The sequence below is a fragment of the Eutrema salsugineum genome, unplaced genomic scaffold, assembly GCF_000478725.1.
Source record: "Eutrema salsugineum unplaced genomic scaffold, Eutsalg1_0 scaffold_4, whole genome shotgun sequence".
Classification (NCBI taxonomy): domain Eukaryota; kingdom Viridiplantae; phylum Streptophyta; class Magnoliopsida; order Brassicales; family Brassicaceae; genus Eutrema; species Eutrema salsugineum.
In genome coordinates, this window is record NW_006256686.1 from 1,770,229 (window position 1) to 1,788,567 (window position 18,339).

At 42.2% G+C, this 18,339-nt stretch overlaps 1 protein-coding gene and 1 non-coding gene across 2 annotated transcripts; one reads left to right on the top strand and one right to left on the bottom strand.

The window, feature by feature from the left end:
• Positions 1–461: 461 nt before the first annotated feature.
• On the bottom strand, positions 462–3,184 carry LOC112084350. Its single transcript, XM_024153470.1, has 3 exons — positions 2,094–3,184; positions 1,118–2,021; positions 462–989 (listed from the first exon to the last, which is right to left on the bottom strand). The coding sequence occupies exons 1-3, from the start codon at positions 3,182–3,184 to the stop codon at positions 462–464; spliced, it is 2,523 nt and encodes an 840-aa protein (XP_024009238.1).
• A 13,382-nt stretch (positions 3,185–16,566) lies between these two features.
• LOC112084784 lies at positions 16,567–16,673 on the top strand. Its single transcript, XR_002898444.1, has one exon. It is a non-coding gene; the product is annotated as a small nucleolar RNA R71 (small nucleolar RNA).
• The last annotated feature ends 1,666 nt before the right edge of the window (positions 16,674–18,339 follow it).

The following is an 18,339-nucleotide window of genomic DNA, read 5'->3' on the forward strand; positions in this document are numbered from 1 at the left end:
CCGATGAACTTGCTTGGTGTTCTCCTGAGTCACGATCTGAGGCTCTTCGGTTGACACAGATGGCTGTTGCATCGCCTCTGCTGTCTGTGTTACCCGATCCACTTCATCACCTTCAGAATCACTCCCGATCAGAGGCTTCTCCCATTCCATCTGAGCGTAGTCATCGAACACCACATTGACTGACTCAACCAGAACCTTCGTCCTCATGTTGAACACACGAAAGGCTGAGCTATGACCTGAGTAGCCTAGAAAAATTCCTTCATCACTCCTTGAATCAAACTTTCCAAGATGATCCTTATCATTCAAGATGTAGCACCTGCATCCAAAGATATGAAAGTAACTTACGTTAGGCGTCTTTCCTTTCCATAATTCATAAGGAGTTTTTGATGTTCCCTTTCGCATGTAACATGCTGTGCTGACTGCTTCTGCCCAAAAACGTTTGGGAACTTGATTTCCATAGATCATCGCGCACGAGCCATCTCCTGAAGTGTTCGATTCTTCCGTTCCACTACGCCGTTTTGCTGTGGAGTTCTGGGTGCAGCAAACTGATGAGCTATTCCATGACTTTCACAGAACAACTTCATGAACTCGTTCTGAAACTCTCCTCCATGATCACTTCTGACTCGTTTGATTGAACCTCGTTCATTCATGAGTTGTAGAGCCCAGATTCTGAAGCTGTCCGCCGTGTCAGACTTTTCTCGGAGAAACCTGACCCATGTGAATCTGGTGAAGTCGTCAACCAGCACAAACACATACTTTTTACCTCCCAAACTCTCTGTCTGAACTGGCCCCATCAGATCCATGTGAACTAGATCAAGTGGTGCTTTGGATTTTACATCAGGTACTCGTTTGTGTTGAACTTTGACCTGTTTGCCTTGGTTACACGCTCCACACACAAACTTATCACCTCCCTTAATCTTTGGAACTCCTCTAATGCTCTCCTTTGAGATGAGATCATTGAGATTCCTGATGTTCATGTGTCCGAGTCGCTGATGCCACAATTGCAGATTATCACAGGCAATAAAACAGCTCATAACCGACCCTGACTTGTTCCACATGTAGCAATTGTTGCCTGATCTTTCTCCAGCTAGGATTGACTTATGCTGATAAGATTCACCTTAATTCCCTTTACTAAGTATACATTGACTAGATCAGGCTGATCTTCGTCTTTTGTAATACCTATTCCTTGTATGGCACCGACACTTCCATCACCAAACGTAACTCTTCCTCCCTTAATTTTCTTAACATTTCGGAGGTAGCTTCGGTTTCCAGTCATGTGCCGTGAGCAGCCACTATCGAAGTACCAAGGCTCTGACTCGTCTTCGTCGCTTTCAACTTGTGCCATGTTGCAATTGAATCCATGCCACAGCATTGACATTGGATCAACTCTGGAAGATCTCTTAACAGTGAATTCTCTCGGCTTGATGGGATTCTTCTTCAGTTGTCCCTTAGATTCAAATCGCAAATCCTCTTTCCTGACCCAGACTTGATTCGTGGATCCATTCCAACTGAACTTCCGTTGCTTCATCAGTTTCTGAACCCTGTTCCATCTGCTGTAGCAGTATGCCTTGATATGTCCGATCTTGCCACAGTAATAGCACTCTCGTCCTTTTCGCGGTTTGGTGGCAGATCTTCGTCCTTCAGGCTGGTTGTATTCGGATGAGACAAACTTGATTTCATCTGAGCTCCTTTGTTCCCATCCACTGTACCCCAGCCCATGCTTTGTATTGGCTTGACATCCGTAGCTCATGATCTTGTCTAGTTGCTTGGTCCCTGCGAACATCTGAATCTGCTTCTTTAGCTGATCTAGTTCTGACTCCAGCTTCTCCGATATTTGCTTTTCAACCTTTAGATGCTGCCTCAGACTTTCAGCTTTGTTGGCTAATTCCAGCTTCTCCTTGATCAAGTTGACACTTCCCTGGCCAAGTGCATTTGCTGCTTCGAGATCTTTGCTGAGCTTGTCTACTAGTACGGACGGTCTCTGGTTTTCTTTCTTCAATTCACTGTTTTCTTTGTTGAGGCTAACCAGGACATGACGTACTTCCTTGTAGCTACTTATGAGATCATCCTCCTTTTCTTATTCAGGCTCTGACTCTGACTCCTGTCCCTCCTCAATTTCAGCGATCCCGATAAACGTCACAAAGTTGTTTGTCTCTTCAACTGAGTCATCCTCTGAGTCATCATCCGATTCTTCCTCAGCCAACATGGACTTGTCCTTCCTGCGATTTTGATCATTGACACATTCCAGCTGAGTGTGTCCAAATCCTTTGCAGCCATAGCACTGAATCTCCCGTCGCTTGATAGTAGGACAGTCATTCTTGAAATGTCCATATCCCTTGCACTCATGACACTGCACCTCACTCTTCATGTTAGACTTGTCCCCCTCAGTTGTCTTCTTGAAGGAGGCAACCTTCTTCTGAGGTTTCCCAGTTTTCCGCAAAGCACGATCAAATCTTCGAACCAAAAGACTTATGGGATCGTCTTCCTCATCTTCAGTGGTGCGGTTTTCACATTTTAGAGCTAGACTTTTAGGTTTCTTCAGACTGTCTAGCTCCATCTCATGAGCTTTCAGCATGCCTACAAGTTCACTTAATGGCATGTTCTCTGTGTTGCTGGACACACTGAGTGCAGATTTGTACCACATAAACCTCGATGGCAGACACCTCAAGAATTTCTTCACCAGCTTCTTATCTTTGTACTTTTTGCCCAACACAGCTGCTTCTTGTGCCAGAGCACTTAGTTTTGAACTGAATTCAGAAATGGTTTCATCCTCCTCCATTTTTAGATTCTCAAAGCGAGAAACAAGCATGTCCTTTCTGGAGTTTTGAACCTTTGTTGTTCCTTCGTACTGCATCTGAAGTATGTCCCATGCTTCTTTGGCAGTCACAACACCTTGAATCAGCTCAAATGTCTTTCTTGATATGTTGGTGTGAATGGTAGTCAGCGCCCTTGAATTGTACTTTGCTCTTTTTGACTCCTCTTCAGTCCAACTTTCTTCTGGTTTTGGATGAAAGACTCCGTTGGCATCAGCTACCAGTGGTTCTTCCCATTTATCAGTTACTGCCTTCCATGCCAGTGGATCGATCCCTTTGATCATGGATCTGATCCTAGCTTTCCAAAACCCGTAGTTCCCATCATCCAGGATGATCCTGGAGTTGTTCACCATTTCCTTATAGCTCTCCATTTTCTCTGCAGGATCTCACCTGTTTGTAATACACACAGATGACCGCTCTGATACCAAATGAAAATGTAAGAGTAGTAATACGGGAACTAACATAGAACACAACACAGGGATTTTCTCTTCAAGAATATTTCACTAGTAAATCTGTTTGTAACTTACAAGTATACAGAACCCGATTTAGAGCAACCTCAAGACACACCTTGATTTGCTACACTAGCCTCACCTGTTCTTGAATCGATACGTGATTCAAGAACCTCTCACCCAAACCCCTTAGCACACTAGCTCACAGAAAACTCTCACAGATTTTCGCTCACCCTTTGCTAAGAATTCTCTTAGTTGTGTTAAAAACCCTACAAGGTTTTTCACACGCCTATTTATACATAATAGGACTTGCGGCTACTCTAAGCCCAGACTCTCTTTACGATTTCTCCAAATCTTCATGAGAGTCTTCACCTTCCTTATCTTCTCCTAAGATAGAGGAAACTTGATATTTTCTTCAAAGATCCTCCAAGATACTCTAAGCTTCCTATCCACGTCAGCTTCTCGTCTCTTGAAGTGTCCAGCACGTCCTGCAGCTCCAGCTCAGCTTCCAGCTCACCTCCACGTGTGTAGATTGCTTCGCAAGTCTTCCCGTGTCAGTCCCAGAGCTAGGCGGACTGCTACACGTGCTGCTCCAGCCTTGTTTTCATCTTCACATTATGCATTGTGGTTAAAAGCTCAGGTCGATCATGATGACATGACATATGCAGTATGGTTTCATGAGTTGCTCCATGTTCATATATCTAAGATAATTACTGCAGCTATGTATTTCACCGGTGGCTATGTTTTCCATACTTACAGTCATGGCATTCAACGGGCAACTACCAAATATGAAGTTTGTGTACGAGGTGAAGTGGACTTTTATGAGATCATAAAAGAGATAATTGAAGTGGAATACCCTGGATTAGTAAGGATGAAAACTGTTCTATTCAAATGTGATTGGTTTGATTCAACGGTGGGTTGTGGAGTGCGTATTAACAGTTCGGAGTGGTAGATGTAAATGCGTCACGACGATGCAATAAGTTTGAACCTTTTATCCTTGCATCACAAGCAGAACAAGTCACATTTGTTCCAAATCCTCGAGTTCGAAGTAATGGAATTTCATGGTTGGCGGTTATTAAAGTTGCTCCAAGGGGTATAATTGATGGTGTAGATCTCCCGCCTATGCAACAGGATGATTGTGTAGACATAACTAAACCTGAGGTTGAAGAACGTGTTCTTTTAATTGATCCACGTAATCGACAAGTTGAACATCTCCATGGGGACGACACTGAAGAAGCTGCTGATGAAGATGATGAGATTGAGGACGGCGATGAAGATGATGAACAAAATGACATATCCCCGGAAGACGTACATGAATGCTAAACATAATATTAATCAGTTTGTCTCATTAAATGTAATTTTAAATGGTTTAGGCAGGGAAATATTGTTAAATAATATAAAAGTAACTTTTTATTACTTACAAATGTGTAAAAGTGAAAGACAATCAAATTAAAAAAATTGTCAAATGTTGACTTTAACCAGGCATTGGCTTTTACGATGAATTTACGACGCTTTTGATAAAATCGTCGTAACACTCTAACCCTAACCAATAGGGTTTAGCTTTCTCACTTTATACAAGTGTTGTTTTGTGCAGTTTCCTGAGGAAACACATTTATGCTAAAAGGAGTTCTAGTAAAAGATCCAAAAACTTGTAAATCTATGCTAAACGTTACGTCGAATTTACAATGATTTGTACAAGATCATTGTAAATTCGACGTAATTTTCTGTCAAAGTTACGAAGAAATTCCTCATATCCTGTAATCATCATTTCCTGGCCTATATGATGGATTTCAAGCATGAAAATTATATGGTTTACATGCTCATAAGATACATATCCGTTATATACAAAAAAAAAATTGAAATTTTTTCACATATATATGTTATCAAGTGTTCTTAAGTACATATATACATTTAGGGAAACATGTAAGGGCTCATCTTAAACATTAGATATATTCATCATTATGCTATGTATACTTACCAGAAGTTGTATTGCACATATATACAATATTTAGTAATGCATGTAGATACTTGGGCATGTAGAAATTTTTTCATTTTATCAAATTTTTCAAAATATATCGTAAATCCGTCGTAATGTTACGACATATTTACGACGATCCTTGGAAACTCAGCCGTTATGTAAAAAATGATTTATAAGATATCGTCATAATTTCGTCGTAACATTACGACGGATTTACGACAATTTGCGAGCATTGTCGTAAATCCGTCGTTTAATCCAAAGATAGTCATGTGTGTTTGTCTTATATGATTTTTGGATCGGTGGATATTATGCGTCAGATTTACGACACTTTCGTCGTAAATTCGTTGTAAATATACGATGGATTTATGACGAATATAAAAACTATTTATAAGGATGCATATTCTCCACTTCGTTGCTCATTCCTCCTATTCCTCTCTCTCTCTCTCTCTCTCTCTATCTATGCCTTCTCTCCTCCGTTTTTCTCTGAGTTTTCAGGTATTTTTTTCTAATTTTTAATATATATTTATAATATATATAATTATAATTAATATTATTTATAATTAATTTAATTAATATAGGAAAATTAGTTTAGGTTTGGAATTAGTTTAGGTTCAGAATTTGTTTATAATTAGGTTCGGAATTAGATAATATGTTCAGAAAATAATTTTAATTAGTATTTGTCTTTTACAGACGATACCTCATCGGAGAACCTACTACATCAACTTTATGGCGGTCGGACATTCTCTATCTCGGACGTCTGCCTCGGGTAATACCGAGATCCCGTCTTCCTTTGGAGCCTTCCAGGTTCCGAACACGGCAGTTGAGCAGTCTCCACCACCACCTCCACCACCGGCACCCGAACCCCGCCTTTCGCTTCCGTATGCCCGGTATACGGTGGAGGACCTATTAGCCCTACCAAGACGGGAGGGTTTACGACGGCTGGTGCCCAGAAAAGCGATACCAGACTCTTATTGGCAAGTGTTTTTTTCTTTATCTTATTATTCTTTTGAAATAAATCATTGACTTAATTAATAATATACTTATGTTTTATAGGTTTGGCTTGGATAATTGTGTCGGCCGTAGCGTTTTCGACACAATTAAGAGCTATTTCGTCGAGCCTCACTACAACTGGGGCAAGGTGTCGCAAGACATTTTCGATACCTGGTACAAATGCTTCGCGGTAAATCTCTCTTTCTCATTCTTAATTTTAATTATTTAAATTTTATTACATATAAATTGTTTTAACAACTATATTGTTTTATTTTGCAGCAAAGATGGAACTGGGACATCTCGATCAACGAGGAGGTCCTGACACAGTTCCGCCTTCAGGCGATGAAACGTCTTGTCAACACCGTTCCCGACTGGAAGCAGAATTGGGAAATAGACGGCGATGACGCGAAGCCGAGCTCGATGTCTACTTACTGCTGGAACGGGTTGAAGGCGTATCGAATGGACCCGCATGCACAAGAAATTGCTGCTAAGTGTTCGGGTGTTCGAAACCGGGTCGGTCCTGACGGTCGGAAGTTAGTGACTCCGCACACTTCTGGTCAAGTATCATTTGCAGGAAGACGTCTGATGATGATAATTAATTTTAAATTATTTACTTTTATATTTTTATATAATTTTATATATATTTACTAATGTTTTAAACTTTTTTTTGTGGGCGGAGGAGAAACGGAGGAGAGCTTCCTCCAATGACAAAGCTCTTCGAAGTAACTCACCGGAAGAAGGACAGAACTTTTGTAGATGCTCGGTCGGAAGAGATCTATAACGAAGCTATGACGAGGATTGCCGAGCGGGAGACCTAGGTCACATCTAACGGTACTATCCAAGTACCTTTGAACGTTCTCAAGCAAGACAAGATCTTCAAAGAGGTATGATTTCAATCCTTTTAATTTAATTACTATATATTTATCTGTATATATATAGTTATGATCTACCGTTTTCACTTTTATTTGTAGTTTGCTTCGAGGAAGAAGGGTCGCATTTTAGGGATGGGCTCTATTAGAGACTGTCCCGTCGCCTCGTCTTCGGGAAGTCGCACGTACGAGGATCCGGCTCAACTGCGACAGGAGCTTGCTACAGCCAATGCTGAGATCACCAGCTTACGGGATGAGCAAGTGGTCCAGAAGCAAAAGATCTCTGAGATTAACGGTCTCTTCGACATCATAGCGACAGCGGTTCTGCAGTTGGCTATCGCAATCCGAGAGAGGCAACGCAGGTCACGGATTCTTGGAGGGGGTTCTTCCAGTGGATCTTCTGATAAGCAGACGACCCTGGGTCAGACTTCGGTTCCCGTAGTTCAGATGGAAAACGACGGTACAGCGGTTTCCGACGAATATGACAGAGAGCCTTCTCGGAACTTCGATCTCAACTTCGAAGATTTTGATATCACTTTGTAGATTAATTTTAATTTTTAAAACATTTTGTATTTTAATTTGTATTTTAATATATTAATTATTTTCTAATTTAATTTTTTAATTCTAATTTTGTGTTATTTAATATTAATTTATTAATTTATTTTTAATATTAATTTATTAATTAAAAATCAGATTTTCATTAATATTTTTTTAATATACGACGTAAAATTGTCGTAAATTTACGTTGACGTAACGACGTTTTACAACGAATTAACGTCAAAACGTTTTTACGACTAATTAACGTTAATAATTTACGACGAATTAACGTTGATCTCTGATAATTTTAATTGTTTTTGATGAAACAAATTCATGTGTTGTCTATCCTGATTGAATTTCTAAAATTGTTCCCAAAGGTTTTAATAATCTAAAAGAATCGATTCCATATTTTACAAACAATAAAGCTTGCAAACAACAATGGAAAAAGATGAGTTCTTTAGAATGCAAATACATTTGGGAGCACCAGATTCGAGCTTAATGAGATGCTTATGCAGAATAGAAAACACCTTACGAGTCTAGAAAACTTGGAATCGTGCAAAACTAATGAGAAATGAGAGAGTTAAGAGCATGAGATGTAGAGAAAAGGGTGAAGAAGGCAAACTCTGCGTTTTGGCTCGGTATGGAGGCAGGTATGGGCTGGAGCGCGCTTTCCAGCTGGACTTTGGACTGTTGTGGGGACTGGTTCCCCCTTCCTTTCAAACTCCAGCTGTTGACCGCGCCAAAATTCTCCTTGACCGAGCGTTTGAAATCAAAATGCCGCGCAAAGCCTTTAAGACACCGCGGTATGGATAAGACGAGGGTCGTACGGTCTGGACTTATTTTTCTCGTGTTAGCACAAGCGGCCTCGACATGTTCCACCCCGAGGGCACCAAGCCGAGGGTTTTGAGCTCATGCTAACACGTAAATTCTCGTGGCCCTCAAGTCTTTTCCATTGACCGCACAAACCTTCTTCTTTGACTTAAGCGTTCCCAAGTGTTCATGTTTTCGTTCTTTTTCGTTACCAGGCACCTCGACATGCTCCACCCCGAGGGCATTATGCCGAGGGTGCTTGTTGGTGCTTGGGGGTTTTGGTGACTTGGCCCCAGTGTAAACAGGTCGCGGCCTCAAAACGAGGTTTTTTAACCGTTTCTTGTGAACATTGCCTCTCGGTATAATTATACCGACGTGTTTACACCGTGGGCTTCCCCCCCACACTTAGTCATTTCGCGAGCTCTCTTTTCACTACACGGCCCTTGATGTAAATAAGGCAAGGAGTTTAGCCGAGGTTCTCAGGCTTTCACTCGGTAAAAGGTGACCAAGGCATGATTATGCCGAGGGTCGATACCGAGGCTTAGAGTACTCCTGTTCTTAAAACATCAGGTCGTGTATTTACAAGCCTTCTTTGCTTTTCTTTTCTTCCAAGATCCGCTGTCTAACACCTGAAACACTTAACAACCCCTTCAAAAAGCTTTAAATAAAAAGAAAACGAAGATTAAAATGAAGTATTTACAAGGATAAGCTTGGGATGTCTCCCAAGAGCACTTTGTTTAACGTCTCTAAGTTTGACTTTACTTACCTTTTCAGGCAGTTTTGGGTTCAAGAAGAGGAACTGAGGTAGCTCCCTCTCTTGTTTCTGATGCCAAGTAGTGCTTTACCCTCTGACCATTCACAACAAAGCTTTGTCCATATTTTCCTTTTAAAACAACGGCTCCATATGGCCTCACTTCAAGGACTGTATATGGACCGGACCACCTAGATCTTAGCTTTCCAGGGAATATCTTAAGTCTCGAGTTGAACAACAGAACTTGGTCCCCTTCTTTGAACTCTCTCTTGTGTATCTTCTTGTCATGGAGCGCCTTGGTTCTTTCTTTGTAGATTTTAGAGCTCTCAAAAGCATCTAAACGGATTTCCTCAAGCTCATGAAGCTGTAGAACTCTCTTTTCCTGAGCTGTCTTGATATCAAAGTTCAAAAGCTTCACTGCCCACAAAGCTTTGTACTCCAATTCAACTGGTAAATGGCAACTTTTCCCATAGAGCAAGTTAAATGGTGAGGTTCCAATAGGGGGTTTTGTATGCTGTCCTGTAAGCCCACAAAGCCATCGAGCTTTTTGCTCCAATCTTTCCTAGATGAGCTCACGGTCCTCTCCAAAATAGCCTTGATCTGGTGGTTTGAGACCTCCACCTGACCGCTTGTTTGAGGATGATAAGGGCTAGCCACCTTGTGCTTCACTCCATGCTTTTTCAAAAGACTCTCAAGAGTCTTATTGATGAAATGGCTACCTCCATCACTGATAACTACCCTTGGAACTCCAAATCTCGCGAAAATGGTGCTCTTAAAGAGCTTTACCACAACTTTCGAATCATTGGTTGGAGATGCAACCACTTCTACCCACTTGCTGACATAGTCCACAGCTACAAGTATATACTGATTTCCATATGAGCTTAGAAAGGGACCCATGAAATCAATGCCACAACAGTCGAAGACCTCGACTTCAAGAATCGGGTTCTGAGGCATTTCATTCCTCTTGGATATGTTACCGTGCCTTTGACAAGCTTCACTCCTTGAAACAACATTCTGAGCGTCTCTAAACATAGTCGGCCACCAAAAACAACTTTGTAAAACCTTGGCTACCGTCTTGAAAGCACCTAAGTGGCCACCGTACACTGAACCGTGGCATTCTTGTAGCACCGGGTAAATCTCTTCCTCAGCTAAGCACCGTCTATAGATATGGTCCTTGTTAAGCACGTATAAATACGACTATACCTCATCACATCTCTAAAGAACTTCTTCCTCTGATAGGAGTCTAGCTCTGGTGGCTCTAAACCGCATGACAAGTAGTTCACAAGATCCGCAAACCACGGTAGGTTCCTTTCCCTGATCGTGTTGGCTTCCTCCACTTCTAAATAGGTCTTGACAAGCATGAGATGTTCCTCGGGCAAGGCATTGTCTGTAGGTACTTGTTCTTCAATTCTCAGCCTTGAGAGATGGTCGGCAGCTCCATTCTCAATACCTTTCTTATCAAGCACCTCCATATCAAACTCTTGAAGCAACAGAACCCATCTAAGAAGCCTCGGCTTTGCATCTTTCTTGGTCATGAGGTATCTCAAAGCTGCGTGATCTGTATAGACTATGACCTTTGATCCCACGAGATATCTCCTGAATTTATCAAACGCAAACACAATGGCCAGCATTTCTTTCTTGGTAGTCGCGTACTTCTCTTGAGCTGAGTCCAATGTGCGGCTTGCGTAATAGATCACATGGAGCTTCTTGTCTTTCTTTTTCCCCAAGACAGCTCCCACGACATAATCCGATGCATCTGTCATCACTTCGAAGGGTAATGACCAATCAGGGGCCTGGAAAATCGGTTCACTGATCAATGCCTCCTTGATCCTCTTGAAAGCTTCCTCACATTCCTCATCAAAGATAAACTCAACCTCTTTGCACAATAGCCTCGTCAAAGGTCGAGCTATTTTAGAGAAATCTTTGATGAATCTTCTGTAAAACCCTGCGTGACCAAGGAAGCTTCTTATTCCTTTCACCGAGTTCGGAGCTTGTAGGTTCACCATAACCTCGATTTTGGCTTTGTCCACCTCTATGCCTTTATCTGATACCTTGTGACCCAAGACAATCCCTTCTTGAACCATGAAATGGCATTTCTCCCAGTTCAAGACGAGCATGTGCTCCTCACATCGCTTTAAAACCTAAGACAAGTTAGAAAGACAATCGGAGAAAGAGGAGCCGTAGACAGAAAAGTCGTCCATGAACACCTCCACTTTCTCTTCAATGAGGTTAGAGAAGATATGCATCATACACCTTTGAAAAGTAGCCGGTGCATTACAAAGACCAAAAGGCATTCTTCTATAAGCATAAGTGCCATAAGGGCATGTAAACGTTGTTTTCTCTTGATCTCGGGGATCTATGGGGATTTGAAAGAAACCGAGTACCCATCAAGAAACCAAAAATAAGGATGATTAGCTAGCCTCTCAAGCATTTGATCAATGAATGCCAAAGGGAAATGATCTTTTCAAGAAGCAGAATTCAGTTTTCTATAGTCTATGCACATGCGAAGACCGGTTATGGTTCTTTGGGCTATAAGCTCATTCTATTCGTTTTTAACCACCGTGATCCCACCTTTCTTGGGCACAACGTGAACAGGAGATACCCACCTTGAGTCAGAGATTGGGTATATTATCCCTGCCTCAAGGAGTTTGAGTATCTCCTTCTTAACCACCTCTTTGAGGTTTGGGTTAAGACGTCATTGATGCTCAATAGAAGACATGGCTTGGTCTTCTAGGTGTAACCTGTGGGTGTATATGTCAGGATAGATCCCTCTAATATCGGCCAAAGAATACCCTATGGCTCTGCTGAACTTTCTAAGCACGATAAGCAAATCACGCTCTTCATGCTCTAACAAGTTATCATTAATGATCACGGGATATGAAGAATTCAAGCCTAAGAAAGCGTACCTCAGCCCTGCTGGTAGAGGCTTGAGCTCAACAGGTGGTGCATCAGCCTCATTCCAATCAGCTTCGAAGCTGCATTGCCAAGGAACACCCTCCTCGGCCTTTTCTTTCTTGCGAGGTTTACCACTAGCCGTGGCATAAGCTGTTGCGGCCATGATATCCCGAGGTGTCTCCCCAACAGTCTTGGACTCCCGATGTCTAAAATATCGAGGCCACTCTTCCTGAGTTCCAAAAACCTAGTCTCAGCTCCAAGTTTTTTCGATTGGTCCAGAATATGCTTGTACACCTCGCTTTCCTCGTTCAAGTACCCGTGCTCGCTTTGTTCCCGAGTTAAGACCATTTGTAACGGGTCTTCTGCGTTTAACTCCTCTAGAAGCTCATCAGCTAGCTCCTCCATGGTTTCCACATAGAAAATCTGACCTCCAATAGTCGGTTTCTTCATCATTTCCTTCACGTCGAACTTCATAGTCTCGGCACCGAAGTGCAGCTCGATCATGCCTCCTCTCACGTCGATGATCGCTCCTGCTGTGGCTAAGAACGGTCTTCCCAAGATGATGGGATCAAGAGGCTCCTCATCCATCTCAAGAACTATGAAGTCAGTGGGGATCTCTATTTCACCAATTCTCAAAGGCAGATCTTCAAGCAAACTCACCGGTAATCTCACCGATCTATCAGCTAATACTAGGGAGATCTTGGCCGGCTTATAGCTTTTAAACCCCAATCTTTTGGCCACCGTGTAAGGCATTAAGCTCACAGAAGCTCCTAGATCACACAAGCAACTTGAGAACTTCAAGTGACCTATGGCACACGGCAAAGTAAAGCTTCCCGGATCGGATAGCTTTCTTGGAATTGAATTCCTTTAAATGATAGCGCTGCACTCGTGACTCAATATCACCATACCCTGGAGCTCCTTTGTCTTGTTGAGAATGGTATCCTTTAGAAACTTTCCAAGCTGTGGTATAGCTAAGAAAGCGTCTATGATAGGCAAGGTCATTTGCGTGTTCTCCAAGTGTTTCTCAAAGACCGCCTTGGCTCTATCTATGATTTGTTTCTTGAAACGCCCTAGGAATGGTATCTTGGGCTGATAAGGTGGTGGTGGAATATAGGGCTTTTCAAGCTCCACCTCTTTACCTTTGTCTTTGATCGGTTCTTTCTCCACAATCTCTTCTTCTTGCGAATCATTTGAGGCTGCCTCCCCACCAATTTGCTCATTGTCTTCAATGAGCTTTGATTGAGGTGTTGGAGCTTGTAATTCTTTTCCACTTCGCAATGTGATGGCGTTCACATACTCCTTGGGGTTAGGCTCCGGTTTGCCTGGTAAATCCGGACCTCTTGATGATGTAGAAGCTTGATTCTGCTTAAGCTCTTGGATATCCTGTTGCATTGTGGCGTGCTGGATCTCAACTCGTTGCTGACCTTGTAACAGCTGCTGTAGAAGCCCACAGACGTCAGGCCCCATCTGATTTTTGGTCGTTCCCTGGTTCTGTTGCTGATTACCCATCGGCTGCAGATTGAATCCTGGTGGGAACTTGTGCTGGTGCGGTTGGTTACTGAAGGTGTTGCTCTGAGCCGGTTGATTCTGCTGATTGTAGCTCCGTTGTTGCCCACTGAATTGCTGCTTAGGCTGAAAGCTATTCTGAAATGGATATTTAGGAGCATAGCTTTGTTGGTGTTGTTGAGCAGGGTATACTTGGTCTTAAGGATTAGTGATAACTAAGAGTTTTCAAGGCTCTTTATAGAGGTTATCAATCCTCAGTCTTGTAGTACAAGGGGTTTATCAATCCAAGAATGTGGTGATAGACACTAAGCTATGTAATCAGGTTCTTAATTCAAGCAAACAAGAGTGGTTTCGATTATCTAAAGACAACTACAAACTTAAACAGGATTAAAGACTAATGAAATGATTAAACAAGAACTAAACAAATGACAAATGATGAGAATGTACGTATGATGATGAGAAAGGTCTTAGACATGATAGTGGATTAGGGTGCCTTCAGTGATAAACTAATGAGCTAATGAATCATATGATCAAGCAAACCATTCAACATAAACATCTTTAATTAAGTTAATCCTCTCATGAAGGTATTAACTCCTATGCTAAAACAGTTTCTAACCCAATCATCATCAGTGAAACATGAGTTAACAAGCATTAAGAATCAGTTTAATCTGTCATTTAAGCATATAGACAATCATTCCCATGATGAATAACACTTAAGCCTCTAACAACCTTGGTTCAGGCATTTCATCAAACACTTTTGGTGCATGAAATGCCCAGAATCTAGACCACATATGATTTGTATGGATCTAGCATAGAGAACAAGTTGTAGAGAAATTAATATGCATGATCTAACCCCTAAGCTCACTAATCTACCACTTAAGCACCCTAATCTACATATATAAGACCTTAATATGAGATTACTCACTAATCATGATCAACACACTAGATCCTTTGCAAGATGTGTTGTTAATCATGATTAGAAGTGTGATTTGATGATAAGAAATGATAAAACAAGATGAAAAAGACTCTTGAAATCGATATTAAGCTCAAAAGTAAAGTGTAACAAGTGGTCTTTCACAAAAAGGGAAAAGAGACTAAAAATGGATCAAAAGTCCTCTCTAAATTAGGTCTAAAATCCTTATATAGTTGTCTTTGGCAAACCGGGTCAACCCGGAACAAACCGGATACTGACCCAGTCTTGGTGGGTGAAGATGGGTTTGCCCTGGTCAAGTGTGTTCTTGGTGTGGCCGTGGCAACTTGACCGTGTCAAAGCTTTGTTCGCGTGTTCTTGGTTGCATTTTGATGCCACGGTCTAACAAGCCTCGTCCAAAACCCGTGGCAAGTGGTCGTGTCAAACCCCGAAGGTGTGTAAAAGTTGCCACGGTCAACTCCCAGACCATGGCATTCAGATCGTGTCAAAACCCGAATGCTCGTAAAGTCCTTCCCAACCAAGTGTTTGTTTGCCACGGTCAAGTCCCAGACAGTGGCATTCAAACCGTGTCAAAACCCGAATGCTTGTAAAGTTCCTCCCAGCCAATTGTCTGTTTGCCACGGTCAAGTGTAGACCGTGGCATGAAGATCGTGTCAATCGTCGAAGATTTGAAAAAGTTGCCACGGCCAAGTGTGGACCGTGGCATTCCATCGCGGCATGTTTAACTTAGTCATTCAGGGCTGTCTGGACCACTTCGCATTCCGGAGAGTGTAACGTCTGAGATACTTGTCCGAATTGAGTGATTCTGGTTGCAGAGGACAGAGGACTCATATATCTCTAACTTTGGTGAAGGAAGCTTCGGTGCTTGGAAAGTGGAAGGCTTCCTGGAGGGCTCATCTTTCCAGTGCATTTACACGATCAGAGAGAAACGTCTATACATGTGTCCATTACGGAGACCGTATCGTCCTGCTCATAGCTCTGAATTGAATGATCTCGGATGTTCTAGAAAAAGGACTCAAATGTCTCGGATTCTTATGAGGGCCCCGAAAACTGAATCGGCCTGGAAGTGCACCGTCCTTCGCATTCTTTAGAGCTCATTGGCTTGGTCCAAAACAGCAGCGAGATAGGGGTTTCTTCCGACGAGCTTAACTCTCTGCTCACGCGTCCGAATTCCATGATTCCACTTGCTCTGGAACCGTGATCCAATCCTCTCCAATTTTTATGAAGCACCCGCCAACTGAATCGGACCGGAAGGTTCCCCGGAAAGGCGATTTCGGAAACGTGTCTGCACCCGGCGATTTTGGCCGATACAATCCACTCGCGGTACACGTTTTGGCCGAGAAAAACCTTCCTGGTGCGCGAGAATGGCCGATAACCTCCAAAGACCCAATTTCACCGTTTTTCAAGCCTTGATCACCATTCCACCTCCTGGATTCATCTTTTCAGCTCCAAATACACCTGATAAACATTCAAAAGATGCAAAGACTCATTGGGACCTAATGCATCTCCTAAGTTCTAAAACAAACCCTAAGGACTTAAAATGCATGGAATAAAACATGATTTGGAATGAATTATGCAACCTAAATGATGCAAATTATGAACATATTAACTAGCTACATTTGGGTTTCTGTATGAGAGGTTTGGATTGTTCCCGAAGTTGTTAAACCGCTGATACCTTTGTTGATTCCCTATGTAGTTTATCTCTTCTTGAGTTAGACCATCTTCATTGACATTAACAAAGCTCGGTCCTTGCTCATCGAACTCGCCTACAAAGTGTATTGGCTTTTCTGTAGCCATGAGGACCTTGTCAAGCTTGCTCTGTAGCTCTCTTATATCCTTTTCGATTCGCTGTTCTTTACTAGATCCCTCTAATCGGTTAACCCTGTCAAAATCTTCTCCATAAGTATCATTGGACATGGCCAGGTTCTCCACTAGCTCCATTGCCGCGTTTATCTCTTTCCCAAGAAAATTTCCGTTTAAGGCTGTATCTTGGGGAGAGCACCTCAGTATAAAGTACTTAGGAGGGAGGCCTCCGAGAAGCCGTGGTGTGGGCATTGGTTGGTATAGCTCCTGAACCGTTCCCAAGCTTCACTAAAGCTCTCATTGTTATGTTGTGCGAAGCTAGAGATCTGATTCCTCAGCTTGGCCGTGCGTGAGGTGGAGAAGAACTTGGACAAGAACGCTAGCTTGCATTGCTTCCACGTTTTAATAGAACCCCTCGGGAGGTTCTTTTCCCATTGGTGAGCTTTACTATCTTCTGATACCCCGTTTATCTTTGTCAGGTCGCAAACTCGATCAAATTGATCTAGATGCTCTAGAGGATCCTCTCCGGGTAGGCCGTGAAACTTGGTGTTCTGCACCATATTGAGCAGTAAAGCTTTAACTTCAAAGTTGTTTTGCACAGGTGGTGCCTGTATCCCGGCTCTATATTGGTGCGCATTTGTGCGGTCATTTTCTCCAACAAAGACCGGAGGAGGTTGTCTCTGAGCTGGTGGTGGAGGCGGAGGAACATGGTGGGCTTGCTGCTCATTTCTATTGGCTTGATGTTGATTCTGTTGAGCAAGCCGTTCATTTCTTTGAGCCTGTTGTTGGTTAACGTAGGCCTGTTGCTCGTTCCTCTCGGCCTGTGCTTGATTAGCCCGAGCCTGGTGCTCGGCATCCTGAGCCTGTTGCTCTATCCTTTGCTGTTCTGCCATTCCAGGCCTTTCAAAGTGCCTTTCTCTCTCGCTTGCTCGCCTTTCGATTCGGTTGATGTTGTTGTTGTAAGGGAGAGGCGGATCTGTGCTGCGAGACCTGGTTTTCATGCACCTGAAAGCAAAGCCTGAACTTGTAAAAGAGCTAGTAAAACAAAAGAAAGTAATGTCTTGATATCAAGAACAAATAAGAGACTAATGCTCCCACAAGTTGGCAACGGCGCCAATTGATAACTAAGAGTTTTTAAGGCTCTTTATGGAGGTTATCAATCCCTTGTCTTGTAGTACAAGGGGTTATCAAACCAAACTTGTGGAGAGACACTAATCTATGTTACTTGTAATCTTAAGTCAAGATGATCAAGCAAGAGTTTTTGGTAACTAATCTACTTAATAAGCAAATGAGCATGAAAGTGAAACAAGAGATGATATTTAAACTAGATGAGGATGCAAATGACGATAAATAAACAAGCAAATGATCGGATGATGATGATATATGATAAAGGCAGAAGCTTTAGACAGGATCAAAGACTCGGGTGCTTCCAAGCTAGACTAGCAAGTTAATGAATCAATATTATCAAGCAGTTTCATTTAACATGAACTCAAAATATGATAATCTTCTCATTAAAGTATTAAACATCTAAACTGATCCTCTTTCATACCAAAATCCCTTTTGAGAAGCATGAATCAGTCAGCTTTAAGATCGAGTTCAGTAGGTCATTTAAGAAGGTCAAACTATCACTCTCGCGATGAAAGACTCTTAAACCTCTAACCGATTGGTTCAGACATTTCTACGAACACTTTTGATGCGAGATATGTCTCAGATCTGAACCGCAAGTGATGTGCTTGGATCCAGCTTAGAGATCTCGTCAGTTAAAGAATGAAACATGCAAGACTAGACCCCTAAACTCGCTAATCTATCATGAAAGCACCCTAATCTACCTATCTAAAGCCTCTTAAACGGACTACTCACTGATCATAACGAGCTCACTAAGTCCTTTGCAAGACGTGTAGCTAGTCATGATAAGGAGTTTGATGCTGGTGAATAAAAAAAATAAACAAGAACAAGATTTATTACGTGAAAACGAGATATCGGATTAGATTAATCAAGTTTCACAAA

Bases quoted from the DNA above. Each gene is read 5' to 3' on its own strand.
- LOC112084350 (XM_024153470.1), bottom strand. From the start codon at position 3,184: ATGGAGAGCTATAAGGAAATGGTGAACAACTCCAGGATCATCCTGGAT. The intron at 2,022-2,093 runs GTCAGAGCCTGA...TGTCCTGGTTAG, and splicing joins GAGGAGGGACAGGAGTCAGA to CCTCAACAAAGAAAACAGTG. The intron at 990-1,117 runs GTGAATCTTATC...TTGTGGCATCAG, and splicing joins ACTTAGTAAAGGGAATTAAG to CGACTCGGACACATGAACAT.